This window comes from Pempheris klunzingeri, chromosome 6, assembly GCF_042242105.1.
Source record: "Pempheris klunzingeri isolate RE-2024b chromosome 6, fPemKlu1.hap1, whole genome shotgun sequence".
Lineage (NCBI taxonomy): Eukaryota > Metazoa > Chordata > Actinopteri > Acropomatiformes > Pempheridae > Pempheris > Pempheris klunzingeri.
In genome coordinates this window covers 254,304-279,295 of record NC_092017.1, presented here as the reverse complement: position 1 = coordinate 279,295, position 24,992 = coordinate 254,304, and the positions used below count along the sequence as shown (strand labels likewise).

Below are 24,992 nucleotides of genomic sequence, written 5' to 3'. Positions count from 1 at the left end.
TTAATAGATCTAAATGATCTGAGTGGTCAGGGGACAGACACAGTCTCTATAGGATGTTGGGTGGGTGACTGTTCTAATGGAGGAGCAGAGAAGTGTGTAAGACTGCAGCTCTGCCTCCTGGTCTCGACTCTGGATTGTCAGGTTTTAGGACTAATAAACTTCACCATATTTCTAGATAGGAGCGCAGCTCCGTCCAAAGTGGGATGGATGTCGTCTCTTCTAATGAGACCAGGTTTTCCCCAGAAAGACTGCCAATTGTCTATGAAGCCCACATTGTTAGCTGGGCACCACCTCGACAGCCAGCGGTTAAATGATGACATGCGGCTGTACATGTCATCACTGGTCAGGTTGGGGGGGGACCAGAGAAAACTACGGAGTCCGACATTGTTTTAGCAAAGTTACACACCGACTCCACATTAATTTTAGTGACTTCCGATTGGCATAATCGGGTGTCATTAACGCCGACGTGAATTACAATCTTACCAAATCTACGTTTAGCCTTTGTCAGCAGTTTTAAATTTGACTCTATGTCGCCCGCTCTGGCCCCCAGGATGCACTTCACTATGTTCGCTGGTGCCGCTAGCTTCACGTTCCTGACTATGGAGCTTCCAATGACCAGAGTCTGGTTCTCAGCGGGTGTGTCGCTCAGTGGGGAGAACCGTGGGCACTGTGGGCTTCTCCTTTGGGCTATGTTTCCTCCGGACAGTCACCCAGCCGCCCTGGTTTCCCGGCTGCGCGGGAACCGCCGGGGGAGTAGGAGCTAAGCTAGGTCGGCCCCGCACCGGCTACTGGGGGCTGGCTAGCTACAGCTGACTTATGCTCCATGGTGCGGAACCGTGTCTCCAACTCACTAAGCCTCGCCTCCAGTACAGCAAATAAACTACATTTATTACAGGTACCAGTTTCACTAAAGGAGGCCGAGGAGTAACTGAACATATGGCACACTGAGCAGGAGACAGCAGGAGACTGAGAGGGAGAGGGAGAAGCCATTGTAGAGGTTTTAGCTTTAATAAGCTAAGCTTCTCTCTTCATTCTTCTCTCCATTTCTGATCTCAGGGAATAAAACCGCTGCAGCACAGAGCCACGACTTAGCCCCCCTGCCCCCCACAACACCAGCATCAGAGAGGGAAGCTTGAAATAGTCTGTGCTAGAGCCCTGGTGCTCGAATTAACAGCCTTACCTCCACTTTCTTGCCCCTCGGCGGACACCGTAGATTCCTTTGCGCTCCTGTCCCAGCTGGAGCTCCATCCATCGCACCTCCACACAGCTCCTCCCATTTAACTCCCTTCATGCCAACTGCATCTGGCACAGCTTCAAACACATCCTCACCCGTCCTGGTGCTTTTTAGACTGCTAACATCCAGCAGCTCCTCCGTAATGCTAAAGTGATCATCATTAGTTATTAGCTGTGCTCTCATCGCACACCGCGTCTACACTCACACTCACTTGCTCTCTTATGTTTCCTTGATTCTGCCATTTTGGGTCACCTGTAGCACATTTCTTCTTCTATTACTCATTTTATAGAGAAGCTGCCTCGTTCAAGACAGTTACTCCCCCTAGTGGTGAGACTAAGAAGTACAACAGAGTCCAGGGCAGGTTCCATGTGTGGGCCGCATTCCAATACATTTTTAGAATTTCCTGCGGGCCGATGAAAATTGGACCATGGGCCGCTGTTGGCCCATGGGCCGTAGTTTGGACACCCCTGCTTTAAGACATTTATTATTTCTTCTCATATGTTTGGTGTGTTTTGGATGTACTAATACTCATTGGTTATGGACACAGTCTTGACCCCTATAGATAAGATATTCTTAAACCAAGAGTGATCCATGTTTGCCATTTACAGTGCTAAACAGTGCAGGGTGGATGTAAGGACTGGGAGACAATAACACATCGCTCCAAAAATATTTTGTATTTCTATTACTGCGTTGCATCAAAAATAAAGAGACCATATCTATGTTTTAATACAACCTTTCTAATGCATACGGCAGCTTGAACTTAATGATATTTCTTGTGATGAAATCCAATTTTTCTTCGGCAGCTTCACTAATTCTTTCTGTTTCTCTGCAGCTTCCTGCAGTCAGTGTGTGTATACTATAGGTGTAAATGAGTTATATGAGACCACGAAGCTCCACATCAGTACTCATCAATGTCGGTCGATTAATAATCTTCAGCTGTTCTGTGCCCCCTCAGTAAGATGGTGAATGGATGTGAAATGAGTTCCTGGTTAGTGTTGCATTTTCCTAAATGCTTTATCAAATTACCACAAACTAGTGCTGGTTGGTTGGTTTCAACAGGAAATCTTTGCACCAGGCTCACTAGAGGAAGGTGCAGAGACAGCCTTGGATATATGTATTGGAATTCTGTTCACCTCATATAAATGTAGGAAAGTATACCTCTCACTGGGGCACCAATAATGTAGGAAGTATAGGTGCTTCACAACGCGGGCACCATAAAATGTAGGAGATATTACCATTTAATTAATTAATTGAAAGCTCTCGTATCAATAGGGGCACCACCCGTCATTGGACGGGAAATTCAACTTATTATTTTATTCGCACAGATGGCTTCAGGTCTTTAACCATAAGAATTAAACATTAAACATTAAACAGTCTCAGTTCTAAATGTGTAAGTTCTCAGTGGCATTGATCCTCTTAGACCTTGTTATGAAGAAATATCCAGGCAGTGAAGTGGCGGTTAATACACCTTTTTATTAATAAATGCTAAATATCAACATAGAACACTAATGACTATAAAGGCAGATGAGACAGAAATGACACTAGACAGACAACAATCAAGACAGAAGACTAACATTGCTGATAAACCTTTGGATTGGTGATAGTGAAATGAAACTGAATACGGATTGTACCGGAGGACGAGGGGAACCTGTCTGACTTTAAGAACGTTGTAGTTAGAACCACAGAGGATCCACTGACTACTCTCCCTGCAGATTTAGATAGATCTCAGAGCTACACTGACACCAACTTGTGAACTAGCACCAGCTGTTATACTTCACGTGGGCCTTTGGTCCAGCAGCGATGCATCCAGCGGTGGTCCGCAGTCACACAGGCAGGGTCAGCTGTCAGGGGAGGAGGAGAGAGAGGAGCTCTCTCTGGAGGCTGAGCCAGGAGGCTGGAGGGCCTTGGCGATGTCGGTCAGTTCACTCGGCACCGTGGTTCAGGAACTTGAAGGTTCTGGTGGATCAGGATGTGCTGGTTCTTGGCGGTGGTGTCTGTCGGTCCGTTCGGACTACAGGACAGCCAGCGGCGTTCAGCTCTTACTAGGCAGGGTGCTGGATCTGGATCTGGATCTGATGTTGGCCTCAGCTTCAAAACTCATTTAAAGCTCACTAAGAAAAAGTTGTCGCTGGTCACACGCAACAGTTCAGAGTTATCAAAAACGAGAGTTGCTATCAAAAGTACTTGGTTCTGGCTGGTGTTTCAGGCGGTATTTAAGAGGACTTTAAGAAAACTCCGTTATACTTTCAGTCATAGTGATCAGCTATAACTTCAGAAGAACGGTCTACAAAAGTTTAACTTGAAGGTAGCAGGCACAAAGATTAGAAGCAACAAAGTAAAACTTAAAAGGGAAAAATAAAAATAAAATAAAAATAAAAACGGCAAAGCAGAAAAGAAGGGCTAAGCAATGACAGAAGGGAAGACAGAGGTTTTATCTTCTGCATCTTAGGGGCCTGTTCTCCTCTGACAGAGGAACGCCTGTGTCATCACTAAAAGTTTTAGACGTACTAAATTAGATTTCTGTTTCATATTCACTATGTTCCAAATCCATTTTCATTCCTAATACTGCATGGTATACAGAATCGAGATATTTCATTTCCAATACATATATTCATTAAGTCTTTACCAAAATAATTTCCTAAATGGCATGACACACAAGGACCTAATCTTTAACATTCTCAAGTTTGCATTAACTTCCATTACTCTTGTTATCACATGACACAGATTAAACAGACCTGGATTGAATATACTGTTGGTTAGTTTCTAATTTATTAGACACAGATTATTAATTATATGGACTTCCTGAGTCTTCTCACTCATTGGTGAATTGCAGTGTTATCACAGGATTTGAAGCAGCATCCTCAAAAGCTGTAATTAGTTAGTTGGTCATCCTTGGATGTTCATGAACATGTGGGTTACACCATTAGACAAGAGAACACATTAATTAGCATTAACTGATCTGTGGGCACTTTGGACAGTTTCTTTAACCACATTTAAACTTATAGCAGAAATGGAAGAATGTTCATACAGACTTCACTCATTCTTACACCAGCAAGACAAAGGAGATGGTGATTGACTTCCGCAGGAAGACATCCCAGACTGCACCGGTGAACATCCAGGGACTGGACATTGAGAGGGTGGAGACCCTCAAATACCTGGGTGTTCACCTCAACAACAAACTGGACTGGTCTCACAACACAGACGTCCTGTACAAGAAGGGCCAAAGTCGTCTCCACCTGCTGAGGAGACTGAGGTCCTTTGGAGTGTGCAGGACTCTGCTCAGGACTTTTTATGACTCTGTGGTGGCGTCTGCAGTCCTCTATGCAGTGGTCTGCTGGGGAGGAGGGAGCACAGAGAGGGACAGAAAGAGACTGAACAGGCTGGTCAGGAGGGCCGCTTCTGTCCTGGACTGCTCCCTGGACTCCGTAGAGGAGGTGGGTGAGAGGGGGAGGTTAATGAAACTCAAGTCCATCATGGACAACCCCTCTCACCCCCTGCATGAGACTGTGGGGGCCCTCAGCAGCTCTTTCAGCAGCAGGCTGAGGCCCCCACCCTGCAAGAAGGAACGCTACCGCAGGTCATTTCTCCCATCAGCCATCAGACTCTATAACACCAGCATCACTGGCTGATGTTAATATACTGCCTACCATCCATGCCATTCCATTCCTGTAAATATCCTATGGTGTAAATATTTATTTCATTTCATCACAATCCATATATTTATATTTATATTTATATTTATATTTGCTATTTTTTGTCTTTTCTATTGCTTTGTTTCTTTCACTGTCCCTGTTCATATTGTTGCTGCTGTAACAAGAAAATTTCCCCCTATGGGGGATAAAATAAAGAAGTCTAAGTCTAAGTCTAAGTCTAAGTCTGATCAGTCTGGCCTGGACCTCAGGGGTCCACGAGTGAGGGAGACCACGGGGTCGCTCGGACAGGACCCTTCTGTCCTAATCACTGGTTCATAGAGGGTTCAGAACGTATATAGAAGCTCGATAGAAGCTCTTTGTTAACTTTGTGGCAGTCATTGTGAGGCCTTTTACACAACACCTACCCAGAGGCAGGCTTTGGGTTCCATCACTTCATCATTGTCACTTATCAGTCTTTTTTAGCGTTCATCACGTTATCATCCGGAACTTTTTTGGATAAGTCAGTTCAGGGTTAATTCACAGCCAGTACACTGTTAAAGCATGGGTTCGTGGCAACCCCCCCCCCCCTTCCTCTGTCACAGGACGGTTCTCATTCTCTGCTGTGTGAAAAAGCCTGTGTGGGTGGACAAAGGGCGCCTCTAAATTACCCAACACTATGTAAACGGTTATAATGAGCTCTACCTTGACAGCTGTGTGATGTAAAATAAAACACCTTGAAACGGTCTCAACTACGTAGAGAGGCATAGAAATTTATAGTAAATTATACAAGATAAGTATCTGGTTAAGACAAGATAAGGAAAAATCACTTGTAGGGACTCTGCAGAGATGCGATGAATAAATGCAGTAAATAAAGGTAGAAGTCCCGGTGAGCGTGTTTGTTATATTATTATATTGTTATATTACAAAGTGAGGTGAGTGTTCACTGCCAGAGGAAGGCGCTCTGCTCTTAGGTCAGCAGGTCAACTCTAACAGCGCCGGAGAAGTCCCCAGCACAAAGCCACTGAGAAACTGAGAATGTGGAGGAGCTTCTGCTATTTGTGGCATGGTGGCCCTGCCCAGGGGATCTTCAGTGCAGTCAGGAATGTGGCCCAGCTTGGTTTCAAAAGATTCCTTATTCGCCAGGCAGAGAGAGGCCAATACTCACAGATCTATGAAGAGGCAAAGCAATATCTCGATAGATGTGCTTCACTTATTCCCATCTTCTGAGACTGGCTTTCACATTCAGCTCTAGGTCACTCCATCTCTTGTTCACTCACTCGTTGAGTGTAGAATAGGGCAGTGTGAGAGTCTCATAAAGACTTTGTGTCAGGTGTTGGATCGAGAGGCCATCTGCAGATGAATCACCGATGGCTCTCGTGCCTCCACTCAGAATAAAGAGGTGGACATGGTGCTTTGAAGTCAACTGACGACACTGAAATGTGATGAACGGCTGTGAAAATGGCTATTAGGGATTAGATGCTTGTATTGAAAATACATTGGCCTTGGAGTTTCCCTGTCCATACATTTGTTTGATTTTCTAGGTGTTTATACTGACTGAATTATCTTTACAGTTGTCAAAGGGTGTCAAAGGTACAAAAAGTAAAGCTAATGGTGCATGGTGTTTTACGGTGTCTGGATGGAAAACAATAAATGCCACATTGGTGTGTTGCATTTTGCATCTGTCTCGTGCCTCTCTGAGTGGAATTTAAAGCTATCACCGGCCAATCCAACAGTTTTACATTAAACACAGGTGGAATGACAATACCTGCTTTAGGGTAAGATAAGGATAAGATATAAACAAAAAAGAGCTTCAAACATATGCAAATCTAAACAGAAAACTGCAATACACAAAGAACAGAAAAAAGGCTGCTGCTTAATATATTGACAGACTGATTGACAGATTGACAATGGTTCTGCAGCATCACTTAAGTCCTAGCGAACTGAATTTGTCATGTCTAATTTGTCACACTTGATGGATGTTGTTTGGCTCATGTCCTTGTCCGTGTTGACTCTGATGAAGACACAGGACATCAGTGAGCTCCTGAACAGTGGCGCTACTTCGCGGCACTGGATGCACCCATAACATAACGTCTCAAAGGTTCTCAATTGGATTCAGGTCTGGGGAACATGATGGCCAGTTAATGGCATCTATGCCTTCGTCATCTGGGAACTGCCTATGCATTGTCCTCCACTGCATTGTCCTGCACCAGGAGGAACCCAGGGCCCACTGCACCAGCGTAAGGAGGATTTCATCCTAACAGCAGTTAGGGTACCATTGGCTAGAAAGTGGAAGTCTGTGTGACCTTCCAGACCATCACTGACCCACTGCCAAACCGGTCATGCTGGATGATGTTGCAGGCAGCATAACGTTCACCACGGCGTCTCCAGACTCTTTCACATCTGTTGCATGTGCTCAGTGTGATCCAAATATACTTTCCAAAAATACCTTGGGATCCCGCAGGCCAATAGGAACAATGAGGAGGTCGTCAGGAAGTCAGCCACAGCCAAATACCTCCACAGAGTAGGGGAGGACCTGAAAAGTCGGCTGCATGGGAAGAACAAGGTCTGAGCCATCAACACGTGCGCCCTACCAGTCAGCAGATACCTGGTATCTGGTATGATAAGCTGGCCAAAGGAAGATATAGAGGACACTGATCAAGACAAGCTCCTCACAATGCATGGAGGGTTTCATCCCAAGTGCAGTACACTAAGTGGAGCAAGTGAAGCAGAGGACTGGTGAGCGTCAAAGCCACTGTCCATTATGAAACACCCAAGATCCAGAAATACATCAGGACGATGGCCCCCGAGATGAGCTGCTAAGTGAATACCTCAGGCAGCAGAAACCGGACCACGCACGAGAGGAGATGAGTCTTCCTGGAGGGACAAGCCCCTACACACCATGTACCACCGACAGACAGAAGAGGTGGCTGATATCAAGAAACCCTACCAGTGGCTGGAAAAGGCTGGATTAAAAGACAGAAGCACTAATCACGGCAGCACAAGAGCAGGCACTTAGCACAAGATCCATCGAGGCGGGGTTTACCACACTAGACAGGACCCCAGGTGCCGGCTGTGCAAAGATGCTCCTGAAACAGTCCGGCACATAATAGCAAGGTGTAAGATGCCTGCAGGAAAACGTACATGGGACGCCATAACCAAGTGGCTGGCAGAGCGTACAGGTACATCTGCACTGAGTGTGGACTGGAAGTCCCACAGTCAGAATGGAAGACACAAACAAAGTGGTTCAGAATGGCCGTGCTATAATTATGCGGGATTTCCAGATCCAGACTGACAAGCTGGTGATGGCTAACTGACATCGCAGTGATTGACAAACAACAGAAGAAGGCAGTGATGATCCCAAGTAACTGCAACATCAGGAAGAAGGAAGATGAGAATCTGGAAAAATACCAAGGGATGAAAAAGGAGCTGTAAAAGATCTGGGGAACAAAGGCAACAGCCTAAATGAAGGAGCTGATATTAAAGGTCACAATTACTAACTCGAATGTAATATCCCAGTCGTGATACATCAAATGTCACATGACTGTTCCGTGCTGAGAATAGCATCATCCTCAGCATGGAACAGTGTGCTGGCTCTGACAAATGTCATGCTATGCAAACAACAATGGAAGAACCGTGAACTTAACTGTGTTGATTTTGCTGGGCAGATGGACAGAAGCTTCCCTAGTGAGGGACAGTGACCATTAAGGGAAAACACTGTCCATTCCAGAGGGGAACTGTTATATTTTGACCAAAATAATTTCTAATCGTTATCTGAAATGATGATTGCAAACCCAGCAAACCCAGCATTTCTCAGTAAGGTCTTAACTGTTAGGAGCACTCACATTTTGAGCATTTTTTAAAATGTCCTATTTGATAATTTGATAATCAGCGCTTACAGTCTTTTTTTTTTAAACGATGATAGCTGACATTTTAGTGAACATTTCTTACCATCTACTTATATTCAGTAAAAGTACCTTTCGAAAAAAGGCATTTTTACACAGGAAGATTGGTTTACTCATCAAATGTCTTTAACAGGATCTTTTCCTGCATCTCACAGTGAAATTTAGAGGCATTGAAGCATTACAGGAAAAAAAAACGATTTCTTTATGAGTCAGGTTTCTTTACCTTGCCACAGCACATTTTGCAATGGCAGATGATCATCTAGGAATTTGTTATGGAGTAATTTAGTCATTTATGCATCAGGATTCATACATTCCACCCTAAGACATGAAGTGTACAGTTAGCATCAAGTCTAAACTGTGTGTGTCTTTGTGTGTATAAAAATATATATCTTTAAATTCCAGTTTCTATTTCATTTTCCTACACATGAATTCTCTGGGAACACCCACCGTAAGAATTACCATTTAATTCATTTAATTGATAAGACTCGTACTTATTTAAGTAAAATTGAAAACATTGAAGGAATAGTGGAATTTCAGCAGTAACGCTGATCAGCCTGATGGGGGCACCATATTTAAAGGGCAAAATTTCTCCATCACTGGTCTAGCTTTGACAGCCTCAAAGGGGATGGAAGGATGATGCTGCTCTATGTGGCGTTTCTGAGTTAAAGATGAAAATGACAGACTTTGAAAGACTATAGCTTCATCAACATGTGTTGCTTAGATGGCAGATAAATGTTACCACACGGAGGCTCGGAGCCTGCACCATTCATTCATCATCAGTCACAGTGCAGCAAAGCCCAGGTGATCACCGCCAGCGTTGAATGAGTCAAATGTAGACATTAACACATCAGCCACTGTTACCCAGGAACAGATATTTTTTTAACAGGCTGAGGGGATTCAGGCCTATGCAGACATAAAAACTTGCACTTGAATTTGGAAGCATTTGTGATATTGGTTATTCATTAGAAGAAATGGCTGGCAGTAATATAACATCCTGATTATTATGATATTTGTCAACAAGTCCCTTGTAAAGACCAAAACCAGCAAGAAATTGATTCTATTACCAACTGTGGACCACCTGTGGAAATGTGAATTGTGGCCACTGAAAATTGTCCCTAATAAATGCACCATTTCCTCCTGTTTGCTAAAAACAGAACCCCGTTTTGGAAAAAAATAACTTCTATTTGTGACTTTTTGTCAGGATTCATGCCATGGGGAGTTGGAAGTGAGGTGAAAATAAGCATTTAGATCCTTCAAATGAAATAAATAAAAATATCAATACCACACTGTAAAAATACAAAAGAGTTGTCCATTTACATTACAGTTGTACAGTACATTTTTACAGGAGCAAACACACGTACGAATTAACAAAAAGATATAGAAGTTTCAAAAGAAGCGTTGCTCAGAGTGCTGTGAGTGTAATATAATTTTTTTACTGGATGTGTAAGCAGCATTTAATGTCATGCTGGATATGACTTTTTAAACGACTATATGTTGTTGGGTAATTTAGTCTGTTAAAGCATCTTATTTTATAACCTTGTCATTGGTTTTGTGTATAAAGTTTTAGTTTACAAAGCTGTCAGATGAATGTAGTTTGAGTAAAAAGAACAATGTTTGCCTCTCAATTGTAGAACATAAACATAAAATGGAAATACTTAAGTAAAGCATAAGTACCTCAAAATTTTACTTGAATACAATACTAGAGTAAATGTGCTTATCGTCGCTGAAGAAGAAGTAACTTTGTTCACGGTAAGAATAAAACTTTCCGTTCAAAAAGGCAAACACAGGCAGATGCAGATGCAGAACCAGACACAGCAAACACTTTTTAACCTCATTCTCTTTTCGATAATTCTAATAAATTGATACACTTAAGATTTTCCAACTTTTATCATTTTCTACCAAAAAATACACACATATAGAGTACACACATACACACATAAAGAACGAACATTACCGAAAGATAACCACCAAGGCCTACACACAAGCGCAAAAGAAAACGTAAAAGAGCAATGTCTGAAGGAAAAAAAATGAAAAAAAGGGCCCAAAGAAAACCAATGAATAAAAGAGCCTGAACATTATTTCATTCTTCCTAGAAATGTGGCCATGGTCTGAAGGTAACTTGGCCCTGTGACCTTGTATGAAAATCATCAAAGGATATTATTCCTGTCAAAGATAAATCAGCTGTAAAGATGTGGAGGGAGGTCATTGTTGTTCTTCTTTACACTTTCCTTCTCAGGCTTCTGTCAATGAACAGAGACGTGGTGGTATTTAATTAGCATGTCACCTCTTACACAATCAGATTACACACAAGATATTACAATCTCAAGTGCCATTTTTAAATGAAAGAAAAACGCAGATGAAATGCTTTTTCTTTCACGTTGTACGCTGATCTACGCTGAGACACATCATTGACTGAAAACCATGACACCATTACTCAAATTTGACCAAGTATTGCCCTCAATCAGTACAAAAAGCGTTTCCACATTCTGTCACAAGTTATATAGCGTGTTAAATCATGTCAGTTATCGGTCAGAGTTCCACGTGTTTCCATGGAAACGGATATAACGCTGGCAAAAAGATTTTCATTTTGAGAGCGAAATATGAAAACTTTTTAATTACACCTTTTATTTTGTTGGTAACTGTTGCACAATTGCAATATTACACTCAAGGGCAAGCTTTACCGTCACCCTCTCAAGTAATATTGTTATAAACAATTATTCATTTAGGTATAATTAATCATCAAGAATCAAAAATAAAATAGTAAATGGCCTGTATTTGTATGGAGCCTTTCCAGTCGCTTCGACTACTCAAAGCGTTTTTTCCATTACATCCTCATCCGCCCATTCACGCACCATTCATACAGGACTGAAATGAATTCCTGCATGAGGCGTCTTGCACAAGGACATTTCGACATGTGGAGTTGGAGCAGCCAGGGATCAAATCGCCAATTTGTGGTAATTGTATTGTATTGTAATTGTAAAAAATGTATATAAAAAGTGGAATTCTGCAAGTGCACATCCTATTTCTGGTTCTGGTTCTGGTAGACCTCTTAAGAGAAATTTGCCAAACGTTCCAGACTTTGCCACGTATTTTCCAGCTTGCAAATCAGAAACGAAGACCAATCTTAGCCCAGAGAGTGGTGCATTTATAGACGCAGCTGTCAGCAGGTTTTGAGTTGATATCTGATTAAAGGAGAGACCTGTCAATCATCTAGTGTGCAGCTTACTTGAAATGACATCTGTTCCCAGGCAGATGCTTAATGAGCCCTGGCTGTGCACAATGAGAGCCTGGCTTTGTGAGAAAAGAGAAAACAACCTGGTTGAGTCCAGGTTGCATCAAAATGGGTTCAGTTTCCTCTAAATTCAGGCTGGACATCAACATATTTGGGTAAACATTTCCTGTGGCATTAGGATCGTGTAACATTTTTATAGTGTTTTTGTGAATTTATCTTATATAGTGATAGTGATTCAGAATATTCTAACATGAACAATTATACTGCGGAGTATGTGAGTGCAGTAGTATAAACTGTGTGCTATAATCTTTTTGAAAAGGATTGTTTACCTGCCTCACCTCCCACTTGGCACAAAGCAGCAGGCAGCCACTGCCTCACTCTCTGCAGACTGCCTGCTGCCTGCTGCTCTGAGGTAAAGAGCAGGCTGAGGTTGTTAAAGTAGTACCTCAGTTCCACTCCCACCCGGATGACATCCGGCCCCAGTGCTGTCATCATCACCACTATGTTATATAATCAGAGAGCACACAAGACAATCTTGGCAAAACATTAATGTATTACTGAAATAAATGGAAATAAATGCATTGGAGGCAATGTAACATGTAGATTTGACATGTCCTTGCTCTGGACCTAATTGGTGCATTTTGGCTGAAGGCGTGTGAGCAACTGCATTTGGGTTTTTAATGAATGAATGCATGTCAGCTTCTGGGAGGTTGTCTAATCCTGTGTAATCCCTGCCTGATGAAACCAGATAGAGTGGAAATATTGGCAAAAGAGAGGGATTAGCGACCATGGAGTCTGGCAAAACATGTGATTGCAGCACGAGCACATACTTTACTCACACATATGCAGCTCTCCCCAGGCACACACAGACAACATGCCACAGCGCTCGCTGCTCAAATCCTGTCATGATTCTTCCATAAGTAAGGCAAAAGAACGAGAGGGGGGCGTGTGTCTGATTGTTATTAGGGGTTGTGAGTGTCCCGTAGAGGTCCCTCAAGCCAACGGCAATCAAAGCCCAATGGGACGAATGCCCTGATGAAAAGGTGGGAGCGGTCAAATCGACAAACTCAATCAGTGTGCCCTGACTACTGCACACATGGTCTCATCCTGAGGACAGACTGTGAAGGACAAAGCGACCTGAATCACTCGAGCTTTGGGTAAACTAAAGATTAAAACTCCTGTCTGGGGGAAATAAATAAATAAAATCAAATCTGTGCAGCAGACAGAATGGTTCAGGGCTGGACACTGTGTTTTAAAAACACTTTTAAAAGCAAGAATCAGAGCTGTTAGGCTCCGTCAGGCCCCTATTAGACAGACAACCGAAAAACTAACACTGCACTGGCTCATTTCAGCCTTAGGTGCATTTTATGGTCTACAAAGACATTAAAGGAATAGTTTGATGTATTGGGAAATTTGCTTGTATGCTTTCTTACCGAGCGTAAACATTGACGGCATTTTTATTACTTTTACCTTTGGAGCTGGAACCAAGAGTCGTAAATTTCACCAAATTTCACTTGGTCTTTAGGACGTGGTTCACCTAGGACAAGAGCTCCCCTAGGATAAAGCAGGGCTCTATCCAAATTTCGAAAAACACACCTACCAACATGTTTATGTTTGATTTGCTCACACACACGATTATAAAGATGAAATTATTAAAGGGAGTTACAAGCTTTACCTATTTCCGAATTCCCAAATTTCTCCCAAGGGATAAATAAAGTAATGATTCTCATTCTGATGTTTCTTAGCAAACAAACAACCAATGGAGAGTGATTAAGTCGCCAAGAATGACCACTTAACTTCTGTAAAACCACAACATGTCATTTTCACTTTTCAGTATTTGTACAAATTAAACAATCAAGATATAAAATGTTACTTAATAAGTGAGCTTTAAAAGCTACTGGTAGGTGTTCAAAGTTTGAACTTTGTACAGCGCTAGATTAGAGGTTTCACCCTGCTTTCTAGTCTATAATGCTATGCTAGGCTAACCACATCCTAAAGGCCTGTCTTTAAAATGCTAAATTTGGTGGCAAAATCAATTAATTGAAATTGCATCACTATGATCAGTGAATTCGCTTGTGGTCACAAAGTAAATCAGTTTTACAGTTTATGTGCGATCGCATGATACTCCTAAAAAACACAGAAGAAGGAGTCTCCCAGAAAAACAATGGGTATCACTGACTGGTTGTTAGGTACACAGATTCACAGCTCATTCTCCGGCTGTATTTAGCCCTTCCAGTCGTTGCCACACCACCAGATTTCCAGGGCTAAATGTTCCAAGAGGATGCACAGATTTTGACCAGCCGTCAACTCTTCCTCCATCTAACTGCGGAGAATGTTTCTTTAACTTGTTTGGGACTGTGTGAAGGGAATTGGAATCGCTAAATGGGTGCTAATATTGACAACTATGACTGCTCTGGGCTTGTGTAGAATGCAACACAAAGAGGATGAGGGCTTTGTTGAAGCCCCTTGTTGAATTGAATGAAAAATCCACATCACTGCAACCTGCCACAGACCAAAAGTGGACGACAGCTGTGCCAACAAATGAGAGAAGCTGTTATGGATCTCATGTGACAAGCCAGTAAACTGACATAGCTACTGTACATATCAAAGTCCAGTCAAATGCTTTTGTGCTAATCTCCTGGCTATTCTCCAAAGCATTTCTATATACATTACTGAATGAAATCCATCTGAACTGTAAAGCCCTCATGCACGCCACTTCTCTACCACGCAGCACGGGAAGGTGATCCTTTAAATCCAGACTGTCATCTGACACAATCAGTTATGAGGACACAGCTGCAGTGTTACAAATGCTCTATTCAGGGCAGAATACAACTGGGGTGCATCATTTGGCTGATTGGATGGAGCCCATGGTGGGCTCCCCTATCTCCGTCTGACAGAGTGCTTTGTTGGAAGAACAGGAAGCACAACTGACTAAATGAATTGTTTTCACTTAAGAACAATACATAACTGCACAGATTAACCGTTGCCAATTTCCCTCCAAGTCAGACAATAATTAACAATTCTATAGCTCTGCTTTATCTCCTCACACACAGAAAACAGGCCTAATGAGGACTGTACCGTTTGAGTTTTAAACATAATGTTGAAGTAAGATTTTATTCTTGTATCTACTGATTTTCTGAATGCTCCCTCTTGCCATTTGAACCCTCTGTTCAAGTGCAAGTCCAGTTTTTCTTTTATGTGCTATTATTGATATTTTTTAAATTTTTTCCTTTGGCAGTGGGATTATTTGTGAGGGACTAGGAGGTGAGCTTCAGTACCAGCTGGCCGAGGATGCTCATACAGAGAATTTTTAATGGATTTGAACTGTTTGTTAAATCTGATGAAGGTAGCTGGTCTGTTAAGTGTTCTGTTTAACAGGCATTAGTGACTGTGACCCTTTATGTGTTTGGGACATTGCTGCAAGCTCTGCATGCGCAGCTTTTACCACACACTTCATTATCATACCAGACAAGACCTTCATTTGAGATAAGAAAATTGCATGATGATTGAATCATTATGAATCATGAATTTGATGAATATTTCCTAAATTCCTGGACTCAAATAGTCAGTCATTTGGCAGAAAAATGTTTTTTATATACCAAATGTCAAATAGTACATTATGAATATTAGTACCAAGTGTATGGCATAGTATTATGAGGTCAACTAATTAACATTGTGGGAAATTCTGAGTGAAACTAAAAATTGCACATCATCTTATTACCATCATGGTGAGGACACTGAGCATCTGCTTGGGACGTACAGCTTGAGTCTTTTAGCACAGTATTATGCATGTAGCCAGGGGGGGGGGGGCATATCTAAGATCCTTTTTTTACACATTGAAATCCATCTAGCTAACTAAGTTAGCTTAATTAGCTCTCTAGTTACATGGACGTATAAAAAGAACTGGATAGCGCTTTCTTTCCTGTTCCTGTGAAATTGCCCAGGTCTTCCGTCATGCTCATGAAAACGACTCTGGATTGGGTAATTATTGAATATAAATTATTGAACGTAAACATTAACTTCCACTTCCCATTTATGAGATGTACCCCCACAAAAAAATAAAAATCCTCTGATTTTCAGACATTTTTTACACGGTGGAAGTCTATGGAAAAAAGCCTTTTTGGGACCAATGGCATCACATGATGGACCCGGAAATTCCACAGTTTGGCCACTATGTAAAATGTGCCTCGGAGCCTGACATTGTTCCTGTATCTAGTCCTCTTTATACATTCTTGGTAGAGCTGAGCAAACTTGCCAGCAGTCCCTGGCTGGAATGACAAGCCCGCTTTTGTCTTCCCCTGCCTGCAATTGGGGACCCATTGTTTCAGAAATTGCAAAGAAGCGTGAGAGGTAATCAGCCATGTGGAAAATAAACATTTTCTTAACACGCTTGTAGACATAAATATAGCCTGCTTTGTGTCTGATGTGTTTTTTTTTCCACAAAAGCGGTAAATTACCAAAAACATCCCAAAATGTAATTTACATCTCTTTCACCGAAAAATACAGAATATGCAAATATTGTTTATCTAAGAAGTTTGTCTCCTTCACTGTGTGTTCTCAGTGTGTCTGCACCAGAGGCTTCAAATCTCAACATCTCGTGTGCACGTTGTATGCTGGTGTTAAACACAAAACAGTGGAGGGAGACTTACAATTAGGGTGAAGTAACAGTTGTTACTGTGGACCTGGGCTTGTCAAAAACATTTTCAGAGAAAGCACAGCTGTTCAAGAACAAACATGGACGTAGACAACTTCACGTTTAAGAGGCAAAGAGAGAGTCGTGCTCTGCTTTTAGTTCTCCTCTGTGCCAGACATCTTCACTTGTTTCATCATCATAGTCTCTGATTGTCACATTGTGTTTGGGCTTTAAACTAATGAACTAATTCCATTCACAGTGAGTAGTATGTTACAAACCATATTTCAAACACTGAATAAATGTGGTCTGGCTGTTATGAGGTACATTTAAATGAAATTCTTCTCTTTGTCCTTAATCATCTTTTCATTAAGGAGAGGTTAAGCAGCCAAATCACAGCTGTCATCCTCAGGATTAGAATAAATAAACTGGAGCCAATTGTCTTGCTTTGGGCTGAAATAAGAGCTTGGAGCACCGATCAGTGCAGCTTTTCTTTCCCCTCACATATTAAATTTGCATTTATTTGGCATCTCAGGTCTAACAGCCTCTGAACAGCTCCGACCTATTTTAACAAGCACTCCATATGACCATATGGTAGTGACATAATAATGACTATAACAGTAGTACTCATAATTAATTAAGGATGAATGTAATTCAAAGTACATTATGCTAAACACAGATGTCTTTATTTCTCTCTATTCCTCAGGTCTTCGCTAGTGTTTATCATGCAGTTACATCATCTGCATCATTGGGTCTGACTTTAAAGACCACTTAGCACCACTCAGCCTGTGAGAACAGCGTTACACTATCTTCTGTGCTTCTAGTGGACCTTTGTCAAGTCACCCTGATGATATCAGCGCTTACAAACTGAGGACGTGGAGTTAAAAATATATAATATATAATATATAAAGTGCATTTTCCAGGCAGTGAAAGTCTTGCAAAGACATGCTATCGAGTTGCATTATGGGAAATATTTTTGAAGCTTGATATCTTGTGGGGAGTGAAAGGCTTTTCTTAATCTGTTTCTTGCAAGTCCCCCAACTTCCTAAGAGCAATGTTATGTTGCTGGAACTGTCTTTTAATTAGGGAGCCCGTGTCCTCCCTCCAGAGCAGGCACTCAGGAATCAGCTGGCTTTATTCAGAGGTGGAGGTAGAGTAAACCGTGCAGCAGGACTTCTGAAACACTGCTGCATGCAGTCACTGGGTTTAGATGTTGGAGAGCAGTAAATCAAATTTCAAATCAAATTCAAATCATATTTTATGTTCTGTTTCTAAATGTGTTAAATACACAATGTGCCATGTGTGGGTGTGGGGCACTTGGAGTTTAGCTGGAGATAAATAATGAAAGCATTGTAACAAATAATGAAACAAATTGCTTTTGCTGTTAAGAAATTAGTAAAGCAATGTGACTACTTCTTTACTCAAACCCGCATTCACTGACCTTTGTCTCTAAGCCAGTGTTTCCCACCTGGAGACCCACTGCCCTGCATGGTTTCCCTGCTCCAACACATTCAACTTAGTCCTGAGTCCTTATCAGGCTTCTGCAGAGCCTGATGACGAGCTAATCATTTGAATCAGGACTGGGAAACAGTGCTCTTAGCTGTAAACACAGCAGTGACATATTTTCACCTTATAATTCACTCTGGGGAAGCTCTGGGGAGCAAACAGTTACCATGGAGCAACTCTAACATTCATTTGGAACTATGACAAATGTACAACATTCAGTCTCTTTTAGCTCTGGTTTGGTCTCAATCAACTCCCGAGGGAAAGATCTGGCTCTTCAGCTGCTAACTGCTCCACTGTGCTCACATAAACAGGCATGTTGGACAGTGCAAGACAGCAGTGTCTCTGTATTATTATTAGAGAAGAAATCAGAGAAGAAATCAGCATCAAAGTCAGCATGTGTTGTCTTTGCCGCTGTTAAACTAGAATATTTAAAGCTACTGAGTCACCTGTTGAGTGACTGATCCATCAACGGTGTTAGTGCTTCAGTTCATACACCGTCATGCTCTGTGTTGTACTTTTGTAGACATCTGTCTGTTGTCTGTCAGTGCGGGGGCTTCAGAAGGCCTGTGAGGCAGTTCTGCTCTGCTAACCTTTGTCAAATTGTTTATGGATCTCTAATCCAGCCCCAGACCTGTTTAATACAGCAGCGTACTAACAGGATTGGTGATGTTACCCTCAGGGACATGGTTGCCAGCTGTTCCATCCCCCTGGCGGTGGGTCAGCACACACAGGACCTCTGATGGGTGGAGCAGGGTGGGAGGGGATGCCTGGAAAGTGAGAGGATCTTCTTGGCTTAGTGCAGATTGCCGCAGCGAGAGGACAAGAGGGATGCTGAGCTCAAAGGTGCTTTAAAACATCGCAGAGGATTGGATATTTCACACAGCATCCCAATCCGGTCCTGGAGCTTTTCTTCATCAACTCTGTTTTTTTTTTTGTCCTCACACCTGGATTTCAGGCTTTGGGCTGCGTACATTTATGGGTTGCTGGTAGGACGCAGGACAGGTGACTCACGATGGCGGTGGCTTTGGACGCGGTGTGGGTGAGGGTGAAGAACGTGTGCAAACAGAATGGGCTGCTCATCATGTCGGTGCTGGCTGTGGTCATTGGGTGTCTTTTGGGATTCTTCCTGAGGACACGGCGCCTCACTGAGCAGGTCAGTCTGTCTCCTCCCCCTGACCCAGTGTGGCGTCATGCAGGCAAAAGATGGACTTTGGGACAGAATAGATTCCCAGTGCCTCTCACACCTATAGACCATTACACTGAGTGCTTCTCCTCATTTATTCTCCTACTTTACTACATTTCACACTAATACTGCCCTCTGTGATTTATTTGAGCATGAACTAGAACTTCATGTATACTTTTCGTTTTCCAAAAGCATATCATGCGTATTATAATTCTGCAGTAATGGAAAGCAACTTGGTCTATTTACTTAAATACTGTGCTTAAGTCAGATATTGAGGTACTTGTTTTTCTGAGGAAAGACAAATGCAATGAATGAATATGAATTTATATTGTATTGTATTGTTTTTCACCTCCCTTCCTACTCTATTTATAATCTCAAGACCTTCAGATTTATCAACTGGACTAAACTGGCTAATATGATAATATATCTGTCGCAGTGACCATTTGTTTGCACATTTGCTGATGATTCTGTACTATAACTTAAGCTAGATATTTTTACACTGATGTGTTGATATTTTTACTGCAGTGAAGGATCTGAGAACTCTCATAATCTATATAAGCAGCAATAGCAATAGCAATAGCAATAAAAGCACGGTAAATGAATAATGGATAAGCCTCAAGTGTCTGCCTGTTCTCTGTCATACTGCAATGATATAAAAAGACAATATAAAAGTCCTAACAAGCAGTAGCAGAGTGTGTGTGTGTGTGTGTCTGTGTGTCTGTGTGAGTGTAGTGGTTGTTAGTTGATTTATTGAAGGATGCAAAAAAAGCATCAATGCCCAAATTGAGGCTAAAAGCAACCCCACAAGCTTACAGTAGATACACTCATGTTTATATATGTCCCCAAGCAGCTTTATGGAGGCACTGCATAAACAAAGTGCAGCCTTTCCTTTCCCATCACCCCCTCACTAAAGCTCTGGCATATTCTCAGATAGGCCTAAAAATAACCAGTGGCTCCTTTACTCTCACAATAGGGGATTACTATCCAATCAGAAAAATGCTCTCTCTAATTGTACATCAAATAAGAGTGCCTGTCAGTCATGACAAGGTGCACAGGAGGCCCAGACCTGTATGTTTTCATACATATCATAGAGGCCTCCACCCTGTTTGAGGGGTGGGAGCTGAGCAGGAAGTGTGGGCAATATGTGTGTGTGTGTGTGTGTGTGTGTGTGCCTGGCATTAGAAAAGTGAGATAAGATGAAACATTTTTAAATGCTGCTTACATGTTGCTCACATATTGCAGTCACAGTATAAACGCATTAAGACAGTTTGGCTGCTGCTGATGCCCAGTCAGACAGAATTGTTGAGTCCACAGTGGAGCTCTGTCTGTTTGAGCAGTGTGTGTGTGTGTGTGTGTGTGTGTGTGTGTGTGGGGGGGGGGGGGGGGGGGGGGGGGGGGGGCACAGAAACAGCTAAAACCAGCTGTCTTTATCAAACAGGGTCGCTGCTGCCTACAGACAGAGGACACTGATTGATTTGATTGGCCATGGGAGGGTAGGACAACATGAGAGATGAGGGGGAGCAGAAAATTAGAAACACCTCTGAATATAATTCAGTCCAGCACAGCACACCACTAACCTCACTGCTTATAACTTAATGAACACCTTTGTGACAGTGTTGACAAAAACTGAACAATATGGGCATCAGAAAAGCCAAGTTCATGGCAGAACAGACTGCATAAGACTGTACAGGTGTACCTAATAAAATACACACTGATTGCATTATGCATTTCTATTTCTGTCAGTCTATAAAAACGTACTTTGTGTTAGTGCTTAAAAAGTAAAAACCACTTGATAAGAAGTGAAAGCACAAGATATTTCTTTCCTTATAGCTGCTCCTCCTGGAGTTCTAAGAAAAGACACCAGTCGAACAACCAGACACATGCATCACCCTATCAGTCCTCCCTAAATCACAAATCACGAGTGTGTAAAAACAAAATAATGTGAGTTGGAAAATTAGCTCATGAATGTATTAGTTTAGGAAAGTACATCCACATGTATATACTATATTTGCAGAAGGTCCTGCCTAAAAAAGAAACCCTCAATGTCATTTCTGCAGTGTACAACACAAAATGTCCAAATAACAAATCTCTCTGCAACCACAATAGTTTTGTTTGTGCTATTTGGTCCCTCTATCGTCCAGAGTCAGGCAGGCATTAACAAACCCATACGACGTGCACTTCAGCTGCTCTTTGAGTCTGATGTTTTTGAATTTCTTTTCTAGGAGCACTCAACAACATATTCCATCCTGTTTAGTATGGAATAGTTTTAATATGCCTTTCAGTGGGAGAAACATAAACAAAGTTGAAGTCCTCTCGGCATTCTTAGAAACATTATCAATGATTCAAGGCAATACTTTGGATTTTGCCCAAGGTTTTCTTGTTAAAAGAAGGCAGGGAGGCTTTGTGTATGTGTGATGCACTGAAGACAGATGAGAAAGTCTCATTTGCCCAAGACATCGACCACATGTGTCCGTCATGGGCTTTGGAACTTGGTGCCTCTGGTGCACATGGACATCCTGTCACCCTTGAGGTCAACTTCAGACCTGTTGATGACTTGTGGGTTTGAGACCAGAGAGAGAACTGCAACATGGACTAACTGTCTGAATGAATTCAGCTTGAACATGGCCGACCTCCACCTGCAGGCCATTCACTGAATGCATTGGGATTTGACTGCTGAACTAGGGGCCTCCCATTATTGCAGCTCTGAGTGTCCGCAGTTCCTTACACTAAACATAAAAATCATCAAATAAGCTGAAAAGATGCTTCAAGTGCAAAGAGACAAAGAAAGGGTTTGATTTTAGATTTTGATGTGTGCAGTCTGAGCTCTCTGTCTGCGGTGGAAGGTGTTTCTGCTGTCCTGGTGTCAGTGGGGAGCTTCCTCCATCATTGCGGAGCCAGGACAGCAAACAGGACAGCCTCTCCTCATTGTGAGGGCGCAGCAATCCGCAGGGCGTAGTGGACAGGCTCTGGTGTACGGTCTAACGGGCATGAGCTCTTCACAGCACACTAGGAAGAACCAAAGACTTGAATCAGATTGACGCAGCCAGAGGTAGTCAGTGCAGGCTGCAGAGGAGCAATGTAGTGCAGGAGAATTGGGTAGTTTGAAGAGGTCAGATGGCACATACAGGTCCTGGAGAGAGATGACACTCTCCTGTCAAAATTGCTTTGTTACTGTGATCCTTATGAAAAGGTTTGTTGGAAATGTTTGGAAATGAAGTTTGACAATATAACCATGACTCAAGTTCCACTTCTTGGTTTTTCTCTGAGCTTTTAATGGCATCTCACAGTTTTGATCAGCCATAGGCAACGCTACGGTGGGCTAATTACAACAGCTCCACTAAGAACTTACAGATTACTACAGTGATGTTTGGCATACAAAAGCACCACTAATTGCAATCATCACCCCCTTTTGTGCTGGACTCACTTTGGTGAGTTCGCATTGTTTTCTTCAGACGAGAGTCGTCTGCTTAACTCGACTCTTCTTCAGTTCGCTTTTCTACACAGCAGAGTGATAAAAACGCATCGTTGGCTTCATTCAAGGCTGGAATAAGTAATTGCCGCTCCTTGTTTGTTCCCATATTACTAAAAAAAAAAAAAATACAATTCCATAACCCCAGCATTTATTGATCAAATAATCTCCAGTAAAGAGAAATGTCTCTGGGTTGTTCAGTCATGGAGTTAGATGGGCACTCTCTTGTCAGATTGTTCGAAATGAATTAGAATTGCCAATTGTTCAGTGGAGAATCGCAGCATTGTTGACAGCTGCAGTAGTTGTTTTGTTGTTGGCAAACAGCAACTCAGCTCAAAGGAGACCTTTTTGTATTCCACTGAAAGTATCTACGGCAGCAGTACTCTGTGAGCGCAGCCTCCACCTGGAACACTGTGGTTACTCTTCCTGAAAGTTGAATTGACTCAGAAGTCCAACATTAAGTGAAAAGCTGAACATTCATTTGTGGTGCTGCATGCAGAGATTTACTACACAGATTACATAAGCAGCAGCAGCAGCAGCAGCATTAGTGGTGTGACTTAAGCTAGCCTACCACTGTCTTACCACTGAAAACAACCGCAGTGTAATGTTGGAAAGAAGAATCAACCCATTCTTCCTCTTATAAATAATGTATTTATGCGTAATAACATGCACTACTGCTTAATTCAATACATTTTCACTACTACTGCCTTACTTAGTCCAGTGGATTCTGGCAGATGGTGTCACAAACTTCATTTTGGATGTTGCTTTGAGTCAGTCACTGACTTTATGACTTCTCTACTTGACTACTCATCCCTCCTGTACTTGTCACCTGTGGCTGCTGTTCGGCCAAAGGTACAGGCTCACTTCAAAGGGCATGAGTGAAATTTTCAGGTTTATATAACGCAGAAAAGCTCCCTAAATCCATTGGACATGCGAAAACACATTTTTACAGAGAGAAGAACATGGCATCCTCTTTCAAATCCACACAAGTATGTGTCTGCATCTATTTTTCAATATGTGTAGAGTGAGTTGTATTTAACTCTTTAACAGTGGCCACTGTGACCGCAAGTGACAGTGACAGGATGACGGAGAAAGCCAGAATATTGTGTAACAGTAGCTCAAGTAGAGAAGAATAATAAAGTCAGTGATCAGACTCAGTGAGGCCAAATATCCAGTAAAGCAATATTTCTGTCAAATTTGCCAACATTATACAGAGCAGTCTTGTACTGAACTGAGTTTGAACAGAACTGATCTCAGCAAGAGTAGGTTTTATTGCTTAGAATTCAAGGTTTTATTTGTATGATGATGTATCCTGTCATCAGTCTGTAATCAGCTGAAAAGAACATCAGAAGTAAATATGAATTCCCATTAAATGTTTGTTTTTCTGTAGAGGGACGATTATCCTTATCATGTCATTGTCGTTATTATTAAAGTATCCATAAGGAAAAATTGTTCATCCAAGTCTTTGTACACTGAAGTCTTGCTGTCTTGCTGTAACTTTTGTCTTAGCCAGGATGCTCTTGTAAAAAAGAAAGATTTTTCATTTCAAGTCTTTTCCCTGTTTATAGTAGTTTTAGATCAAAATAATTTAAACTAACTGTATATTTTGTGCCAGTGGTTTCACATTCTGCTGCTTAATTTTGTGTCACACTTGGCTGGTAAAAGCTGTCAAACTGCAGCTGCCCTGTTGACTAGTCCTTTGAAAACAGCTGCACTTGCCCCATGTACCATAAACAACAAATGCTCACACACACACACAAACACACACACACACACACAGAGGCGAGTACACAGTGACCCCTACGCATGAGTGCAAGATGAGCAGAGCAGAGACAAACCTTCTCTGCCGGCTGTATGCGAGTGCTGATCCTGCTCTTATACAGCAAACTAAGCTCTCTCTGCTTAATGCCCAACAGAAAAGCTCTTTAGCTGTCATTATGCACCCGCCTCCCCTGCAGCCCCTCAATCCACCGTCCTCCCATCTCCACTGACATCCTACCTCACTGTCACTCTCTGGAGCTCTATACGATACCCAACTTTTCTGTGTTTACTAATGAGTGGATAGACACAGCAGTGGTGCGTCAGTGTGTTTACAGTGATGGTTGCCTCTTGCACAGCCGTAGCGGGATAGATGGCTGTAGATGACAAAGATATCCTACTGTAGGTGTAGACAGCCACATCTTACTTAATCCAAGCTTTTCTAA

The 24,992-nt window shown here is 42.2% G+C and overlaps 1 protein-coding gene across 1 annotated transcript in view; it reads left to right on the top strand.

Moving 5' to 3' along the window:
* Positions 1-19,148: 19,148 nt before the first annotated feature.
* slc1a7b (solute carrier family 1 member 7b) overlaps positions 19,149-24,992 on the top strand; it is a 33,056-nt gene continuing 27,212 nt past the window's right edge. Inside the window, exon 1 of the mRNA XM_070832907.1 lies at positions 19,149-19,289. Within this exon, the coding sequence (XP_070689008.1) occupies positions 19,149-19,289 (141 nt within the window). The remainder of the gene's footprint in view (positions 19,290-24,992) is intronic.